The sequence below is a fragment of the Echinops telfairi genome, unplaced genomic scaffold, assembly GCF_000313985.2.
Source record: "Echinops telfairi isolate 266 unplaced genomic scaffold, ASM31398v2 ScPeMD7_2;HRSCAF=8, whole genome shotgun sequence".
In the NCBI taxonomy this organism is placed as follows: domain Eukaryota; kingdom Metazoa; phylum Chordata; class Mammalia; order Afrosoricida; family Tenrecidae; genus Echinops; species Echinops telfairi.
In genome coordinates, this window is record NW_022103898.1 from 21977796 (window position 1) to 21987382 (window position 9587).

The 9587-nt window shown below is 40.7% G+C and overlaps 1 protein-coding gene across 2 annotated transcripts in view; it reads left to right on the forward strand.

Moving 5' to 3' along the window:
• The window catches only part of SLC41A2 (solute carrier family 41 member 2), a 153743-nt gene that overhangs the window by 132621 nt on the left and 11535 nt on the right, over window positions 1-9587 (forward strand). The window contains exon 11 of one of the 2 annotated variants that reach the window (XM_004700338.4): window positions 553-954. The exons of the other annotated variant lie outside the window; for it this stretch is intronic. Coding sequence (XP_004700395.1) covers window positions 553-738 — 186 coding nt within the window. The 3' untranslated portion in view covers window positions 739-954. Of the gene's footprint in view, window positions 1-552; window positions 955-9587 lie in introns of those variants that run through there. 2 annotated transcript variants of the gene reach the window in all.

Here is a 9587-nt window from a genome sequence, read left to right on the forward strand (position 1 = left end):
CAGCGAGAGGCAAAACTGTAAGTAGGTCTTATTTTGGGGGGATGTCTTACTTTTGGGGGAACACGGTAAGTTAAGGAGCCGCATACCTTCTGATTTATTAGATTCGGCCAGATTTCTCTCCAAAGTCATGGTACCTGGTTCCCAGTACATCTCTGTCACTGAGGTAAAGAATTCCAACTCCACTCCAGTAGCACACTGCCTCGATGGGGAGAAGAGCATTCTGTGTTGGACTGTGTGGGTGTGAGCCCGACTCTTCCACTGTCCAGCTGGGTTTCTTACATACCTGTAGTTTCCTCGTCTGTCAATAAGGATGATAGAGATGTTTTCGAAAATTAAAGCACATATTTGAAGCTCTTAGAAGACACCACCTGGCTCTATACTATTACGTAAACTTTTATTTTTTGCTGGTCGATGTGTGTGAAGTGGAATTTCAGGTTGTTTTCACTGGCACTTGGTCCGCACCAGAACCCTGCAGTCCTGCCAGGGACCCTGTCTGATGAGCCTGGCCGGAGTGTCTAGGCAACAGGAGTGATGTCTGCCCTTCTCTCCTAGGTGTTTATCTTGCTGTGGATCGCTGACTGGATGGTCCACCACTTCTGGAGGAAAGGAAAGGACCCGGATAGTTTCTCCATCCCTTACCTGACCGCACTGGGCGACTTGCTGGGGACCGCTTTGCTGGCCTTGAGTTTTCACTTCCTTTGGCTTATTGGAGATCGAGATGGAGATGTTGGAGACTAACAAGCCCTACAGATTGCTGTCACGTGACCCAGAAGAAAGCCCAAGGCAGCAATGTAGGGTTCTTCCTCGAGAATTTTAACCCAGCGTCATTTTCACTCAGCCCTGGTTCAATTAAATGGCCTTATATTTTCTTTTAAAGGAATTCATGTTGAGGCCAGATCAAAAAGTATTTGTGCTGCTTTTTATAGAATAAATGATAATTTGCATTGCTAGAGATCCACGCTCAAGCTTTGATATTAATTACAAGAAAGAAGATAGGGTGTTTACAAGAGTCATTTTGAAGCCCCACACTCCCAGCAGAAATGTGCTTTCTTGTTTGGCTTGCAACGCAGGCTGTAGGAGACGGGGCTGGGGCTTCCCCTGTCTCGCAGATGGCACGGTGTTGTGTTGCTGAGCCAGCTATACAGTGAAAGGGGCCTGTCAGACTCCTGATGTATTTGACTGAGCAAAGGTGAACTTACACTAATTGGTCTCGCCCCCCGCCCCCTGATTGAATTTTAACTCTGCAGAATCTTCCGACAGAACAGAGATGACTTTGATCCTTGATTTGTAGGAATATTAGTGCTTTTTTTTTTTCCTCCCAGAAAATGTATTGATAGTCAAAAGAAGAGGGTCACTTCAGAGATTTGGAAGGGACAATCTCGTGTGTGTGTGTGTGTGTGTGTGTGTGTGTGTGTGTGTGTGTGTGTGTGAGACAGAGAGAGAAGTACACTAGAGAACATGAATGAACAGGAGCGAGCAGGCAGAGGTGCTGAAGGAAAATTAAGTTTGGATTGTTGATGGCAAAGATCACAGTGCTGTTGGCATATCAACATTAGTCGTTTTCTTGACCATATTCATTGATATGCTTTACCATTTGCTCTAAATATTTTGCTACTAGCCAGGATCTAGTATTTGTTATCTACATTATAAATAATAGTTCCTTCTTCATAAGACAACAGACAAAACCATGATCAATGTAAGATTTAATGAGCAAGTAGATACATTTGCTATTTCAAAGAAGTCTTAGGCGTGCTCCTTTAATGAGAAGTTGTTTGGTCACCTTTGTTTAGTATTCAAGCCTAGACAAATCATCCGTTTCCACAGACTTATTTTTACAAGGGACCCTATTGTACACACTGCTCTGTTTCTCAAATACTTTTTCTCGAACTCTAACCTCTTGATCAGCCCCTTAAATTTTCGGTACAGAAACATTTTGATAGACAGCTAGTTCATTTTAAAATGCTGAACAGTTGCTCTAATTTTATCAGACATTATTTAATCATGCAACTGGAAGGGGAAGAGAACTAATTCACATTCATTTCGATCATCCTGCTTTCAGTTGTGACTTAGTGTTCAAATCCTGTAAACCGTAGGTTGTTTATAATATATATACTGGGCAGTGTTCCTACTGGGCTCTTTAAAATAAGAGGCCAGTGGCTTAGAGTTAAATATTTTTGCTTTTTTAAAACTTAAATTATTCTACTCTTCTGCCTTTTAATGAAGCATCTAAGGCAGAGAACAGAACTAATTATAGAATTTCTCCTTTGGAGAGTTATAATGTCACATAGTGAACATTCTTATAAAAGAAAGAATGATTAAATTAAGTTGGTGAATATTTAACTGCAAGGTTTTTTATTTTTAAAAAATACATGAATAATCTCTCTGACTTTATTGTAAAGCATTTGTAAATTACTTTCATTTGTGCTGTTGATTCAGGAGTATTTGAATTCCCAATGGTTTCTATTTTGATTTTTTAATGCATAACGAAATGCATGCCCAGCAAACCATGTCTTTTAAGCATTTTAAGTCTTAGTGTGTGATACATTCCAAAGCTCTTTCAAGTACACGCTGCTGTTTAACACTCATAGCCAGCACCCATTGCCACGGAGTCAGTTCTGACGCATCATGACTCTGTTGACTCAATAGAACTACCCCTTTGGTCCCAGAGGATGAGCAGAAAGCTTCATCTTTCTTCTGCAGATTAACAGCCCAGCAGGGAACCCACTACATCACCAGGGCTCCTCTGTTTATCCATATTGGTTCCTGTGAAATAGGTCAAATAGATGTTGTTGTTCAGCAGCTCTGTTGACACATGGTTAAGTGTTTGGCTGCTATCTGAAAGGTCAGTGGTTCAAAGTCACCTGCTACTCTTGAGGGAGAAAGATGTGATCATTTGTTCCTGTAAAGATTCCCCCAAACTCTGATACATAGCAACCCGATAGGACAGTAGAATCAACCCTGTGGGTTTCTAAGACTAAATCTATATGAAAGCAGAAAGCCTCATTTTCTTTCCTTGGAGTGGCTAGTGGTTTCTAATTGCTGACCTTGAAGTTAGCAATACACCCGCATAGCCGCTACACCATTGTATGGGGGCAGTTCTGCTCTGTCCTGTAGAGTCACTGTGCACTAGGGTGAATTTGATGGGAACCAACAAGAACAAATATTGCTAATCTCTGTCCTACAGAGGAGGAATGTGAAACTCAACTTAAATTGCTAATGTTGCACATGTACACCATGGCCAAAGTACTGAAAACCCTGCTCCCCTGTCTCCTAGGCCAGTATCCTTTCTCTGTCACCTCCGTGCCCTCCCTAGAGTGCCAGGAGAACCTAACCGAGAGGAAGGGTTGTCCAAAGTAGAATAGATAGTTTGCTTACCTTTTAGATTTCAGACAGGGAAACCCATTTCCTATACCTTAGTGCAGGCAATTCATAAACTCACTCAGAACTTACTGCCATTGAGTAGATTCTAAGTCACAGCAATCCTGTAGGACAGAGTAGAGCTGCCCCTGTAGGTTTCCAAGACTTTATAGGAGCCGACAGCCTCATCTTTCTCTCATGTAGCTTCTGGTGTAGTGGTTCTCAACCTTGCTAATGTCGCGACCCTTTAATACAGTTCCTCATGTTGTGGTGACCCCCGAATCATAAAATTATTCTTGTTGCTACTTCATAACTGTAATTTTGCTACTGTTCTGAATCGAGCAACCCCTGTGAAAGGGTCGTTTTGACTCCCAAAGTGGTTGTGACCCACAGGTTGAGAACCGCTGCTCTGGTAGGTTCGAACCACTGATCTTGAGATTAAACAGCTCAATGCATAGAGCATTATGCCACCAAGGAAAAGAATAAGGAACAATGCCTTATTTCTTAGAACACAATTTTCACCACCCTTCCCAATTCTAACAATTTTCCACAGATGCTAATTAAATAACGAGGAGGACCGATTTATTTTCTTTCTCCTCCTCTCCCACCAAATCTTGATCTCCTCGCGCACGCCCTCACCCCACCCCACCCTTCACTGCCATCAAGTCGATTCTCATAGTGAACCCTATAAGGGGTTCTGAAGCTATAAATATTTACAGAAGCAAATAGCTCCATCTTTTTCCTTTAGAGGCTGGTGGGTCTGAACTGCCAACCTTGTGGGTAGTCCAATACACCATCAGAGAGTAAGAGCAACAAAATATTGAAAAGTAGTAGGGGAAGGAAGGACCTGGAAAAATCAGTCACAGACTAGCTGAATTACTTATGAAAGGAAAATAGATTTCTCTAAAAATTGATGACTGATCTTTTGAAAACTTTTACGTAATTAGACAACCATTAAGATGGCGTATTTGCCCATAACAGGAATGATCAGTTTTAATACACAATGTAAATTTGCAGTATTTATTTTCATACAATGTAAAAATCCCTGCCTCCTCAAAATTTTTCTTAAACTAATTAATCAGATTTTTATTTGTACACAATCTCTTTTAAAATCCTCTTTATGCCTCCCAATCTTTATTTTTCACTCCAATATGAAATTTCTTAAAACCAGAATAATGGAACCTTAGGAACTGTATCTTCTGAGACACATCAAAACTCTACACCATAGCCTACTAGGGAATGCTAAATGAAGTACATCTTTTAAAACTCTTTCAGTATTTGGGCTTCTTTGACTAATACCTGTGGTATGGTATACCTATTCATAATGAACTTCTGCCATCTTTGAATTACTGCAAATTCAAAAATAAAATTTAAGAAATATTTACACAGCCTTGGTGTGATTACTTCATGATGAACTAGTTGAACATTGAACCCATGTAGAACTGACCAGAAGAGAGTGTGGGTGATCATGTATATATTGGGTAAAAGGTCTGTGGTTGGGACACACATAATTATTGCAGGTTAAATTGGTGACATCCAAGATTGGGTCTGTACCCCTGAGTCAGTCACAAGGACCCCTACTTCAAAACTAGATAGCATGGCTATTTTCAGTAAAAACCATTCAGCACATGCCGAAACAAATTCCTCAGTTCTCAATGCAAGCCTGAAGGCAAACTGCTGCCATTCCCTAGGTTTGCCCCAGACTTATCTAAGCATAAGCCACCTGGCTGGTTTAATGGTCAGTAAGGATTCAAATGGTCCCTGAACTTATGTCAAGAAGAAAAATGGAATTAATTCTCCCGCTATAGATAGACTGCAGTCTTCTACAAACCAAGGGTTTTAGAATTTTAACTCTAATACAATACATTATCTTTATGAAGTGTAATTAATTGGACCTACCCATACCTATACCTGTAATCCATTCACTTCAGCACTTTTATCACTATTAAATACTCTTCATTTCTTCACCCAATGGTCCAGCTTAGGTTCCTTAGTTTATCAGTCTATACAACTTTAGCTGCCCTTTTTCATATTTACCCGGCAGGACCCCAATTCCATTTAACTACAACTCTGATTATTCTCTGTTTCTACCTCAGCAGCTAAATATGACTCATGAAGAACATGCAACTGGTTCAACAGATCTTTAAATTTTTATCTTCACGTATCAAGTAACCGTCAACTGCCCAGCAATCCGATATTTCTCTCTTCACTCTCTGGAAGATCAGATTTTTATCCCCCGCTCCACAGCAGGTATACCTGTCAAGATCACCAATAGTTTCCATGTTGCCCAAACCAGAATGGTCAATTAATAATAAGAATTCACATCTTATTCTATTTCTAAAAATAGTTGACAGTGTCCCTCGTCCTTGAACTACTTTCTTCACTCAGCTTCCAAAATATCCTCCTTTAGTTTCTTCTATCCCCCTCTCGGCTTGTTTTGGTGGTGGTTCCTCGTCTTTTCGATCTCAAATGCTGGAATGCCCTAGGAACGCAGTTTTTATAACCTGCTCTCTAGGTAAATTGAAACTGGTGGCTGCTCACGCTAATAAGTCCCAATTCATTCCTCCAACCTTAGCCTTACATCTAAGCTGCAGAGCTATTTATCCAGATCTATTTACTTGCTGGTGAACTCCACTTGAATGACTTTTAAGGGGTCTGAAACATTTGAACAACAATATCAACCACCTTGACTTAATTCATATTTATAGACCAATACACCCGACAGTCACTTTTAGTCCTACAATCACATGTCCATGTTCATTGACAAAAAGAACATTTCAAGATCTATCTTTAAATATGATGCTATCTGTGATAGGATAATATCTATACGCCTGCAAGGGAGTCCAGTTAACAACAATATCCACAGACCTCATCAGATGGAATATTCAATCATCAAATTGGCTACATGTGTGCAAAGAGACAATAGAGAAAATACCAGCAGCCGAAACAGGACCAGGGGCTGACTATGCAACAGGTCATCATCAATTGCTCGTTGAGAGTTGAAGCTGAAGAGGAAAACATCAGCAAGAGCCACAATAGGACTTTGAGTTCATCCCACCTGAATTTAGAAATCATTTCAAGAGCAGAGTTGGCACATTAAACAATAATGACATCAAGAATATCATACACAAGGAAAGTAAAAAGTCATTTAAAAGGCAGGAAAGAAAGAGAAGACCAAAGAGGATGTCAAAAGGGACTCTGAAACCTGCTCTTAGTCATGGAGCAGTAACGCAAATGGAAGAAACGAAGTAAAAGAGCTAAAATTGTTTTAAAGATCAGCTGAAGAAGACAGTATTACAGTGATGCGTGCAAAGACAAGGAACTGGAAAGCCAAGAAGAGCAACAGCTCCTCTCAAATGGAAAGAAATGAAAATTTCAAGTTGCAATAGTGAAGGATGCAGTAAGCATCAAAAGCATATAGAGGGGATACGCAGAATCACTGTGTAAAGAAAAAAGATAAACGTTCAACCATTTAAAGAGGTAGCATGTAATTAAGAACCAATAATAAGGAAGATGCCCAAGATGAACTGAAGGCCTTAGTACAAAACAAGGCTCTGGCAATTCATGGAATGCCAATTTCAACAGGTTGATGAAACACTGGAAGCACTCACTAGTCTTTAGGATAACAGCTACCTGGTCAACTGACTGGAAGAGAGCCATATTTGTGTCCACTACAAAGAAAAGTGACCAAACAGAATTCAGAAATTATTCAACAGGACCATTAAATAACGCACAGGCAAACAGAAGGCATTCAAACTGGCTGCTCCAATACATAAACAAGGAGATGCCAGGGCTTCAAGCCAGACTGAGAAGAGAATGCGGAGCAAAAGATGGAATTTGACTGAAAGCAAAAAACATCAGAAAGATGTTTGCTGATGTTTTATTGACTGAAAAGGCATTCAGCTGTGTAGAACATAACAAATTATAGATAACACTGAAAAACAGGAATTCCAGACCACTTCGTTGTGTTCATGGGGAACCTGTACATGGACCAAGAGGCAACTGTTTGAACAGAACAGAGGAATAGTATTTGCTTTAAAACCAGGAAAGGTGAGTGTCAGAGTTGTGTCCTTTCGCCATACTCTTTCAATTTGTATGTTGAGCACATAATCTGAGAGGATGGGCTGTATGAAAAAGAGTGTGACATTAAGATTGGAGAAAGGCTTATTAACAGCCGGTAATATGCAGATGGCACAACCTTGCTTGCCAAAACTTGCTCGTATTTGTAGAGTAGCCAAAGCAAATGGAAGAAATGACGTAAAAGAGCTAAACAGATTGTTTCAAAGGGCAGCTCAAAAAGGCCAAGTAGAATATTATACTAATTCAATCAGTAGGCCGAGCAAATAATCCAAGAAGGTGGACTATATGAGGAAGGACACAGCACCAGAATTGAAGGCTCATTAAAACCTTGATAAGCAGATAATCTTGAACACCGACAGCCAAGAGAACTTGAATCATAGCCGAGAAAATAAAAGACTACCTCTTTCAGTATTGGATTGTAACTCAATTTACAAAACCAATAAATAAACCACACTCACTGCCATCAAGTCGATGCTGACTCATAGCGACTCTATAGGACAGGGCAGAACTGCCCCTGTGAGTTTCTGAGACTGTAACTCTTCATGGGAGTAGAAAGCCCTGTCTTTTTCTCTCAAAGCAGCTGGTGGTTTTGAACTGCTGGCTTTGAAATTAGCAGCCCAACTCGTAACCCATTGTGCCACAAGGTGTTATCATTCATTGTAAAGAGGGGGAAAACATGTCACAACTGGGCCAATAAGCAACGTGATAAGCAAAGAAAAGATTGAAATTGTCAGGGATTTCAATACTTAGATGCTCATGGAAGCAGCAGTCAAGAAATCAAATGATGTATTGCATTGGATAAATCTGCTGCACAAGACTTTTTAAAAAGTGTTAAACAGCTAAGATATCTTTGAAGACTAAGGTGTGCCTGACCTAAGCCATACTATTTTCAGTCGCCTCATATGCTTGTGAAAGTTGAACAATGAATAAGGAGTCTGGAGAAGAATTGACGCAGTTGAATGATGGCGTTGGTGAAGGATATTGAAAGTACCATGGGAAACAGATCTGTTCAGGATGGAGTACAACCGGAGTGCTCCTCAGCAGCTAGGACGGGGAAACTTCATCTCCCGTGCTTTGGACGTGGTATCAGGAAGGACCATTCTCTGGGAATGGACATCATGACGGGCAAACTGAAGCATCAGCGAAAAAGGAAGACCGTGGATGAGCCAGGCTGACGCAAGGGCGCAACAATGGGCTCAAACACAACTGTGGGGATGGCACAAAACCAGGTGGTGTCCATCTGTTACACGTAGGGTTGGTTGCTGACCAGCAACCTAATAACCACAGAATATACATTTAGGGTTAATCCGAATATATCAAGAACTTCTGTAAATCTGGAAGGAAAATATCAAGAACCCACTAGCACAATAATTGACATAAGGTCCACAGAGAAAAATTGCTGACAGATGCTCAATAGTGGAACGAAGAGAAATGCTAATTAAAATCAGGGTGAGATTCTCACCTATCAGACTGGCAAAAAATTCAAAAGTGCATCAAAGAATGTCTTGGGCGGTCTGTAGGGAAACAGACAAAATCAATGGTTGTGTATATAGCAGAAGTGGTTACCGAGTCCTGCGCCATCCTCACAACCATCACTACATTTGAGCTCATTGTTGCAACCGCCGTGTCAACCTACCTCATTGGAGCAGTTCTTTTTGGATGACTTTATTTTACAACGCATGATGTCCTTTTTCAGGAACTGATCTCTCCCAATACCATGTTCAAATTACATGAGTCTCACCACTTTTTATTTCCAGGAGCCTTCTGGATATACTGCTTCCAAGTCACTCACAGTCAGTAGTCTTTCCAATACCGGCTTCCAAAGGCAGCCATTCTTCTTTTGTCTTCATTATTCATTGTCCTGAAAAGTTTTCGTGACAAGGAAAAAAAAGAAAGAAACCAGGCAGTAGGCGAGACTTCACCCTTTGTCACAGTTTGCCAGCTCTTGCTCTAAGCCACGAGGCCGAGGACCCAGGGTAGTCGTGATGAGATTGCAAGATCAAAGGATTAGTTCAGCTGTACTTTTGGTGGATGTGACTCCGTTTCCTTCCACAAGCCTTTTAACACAATGACAACCATTTGTTGTTTATGGAGATCTATAGCCGCTCTCCTTTTACTAGCGCAAAATTGAGGAGCTATGAAAAAGACTC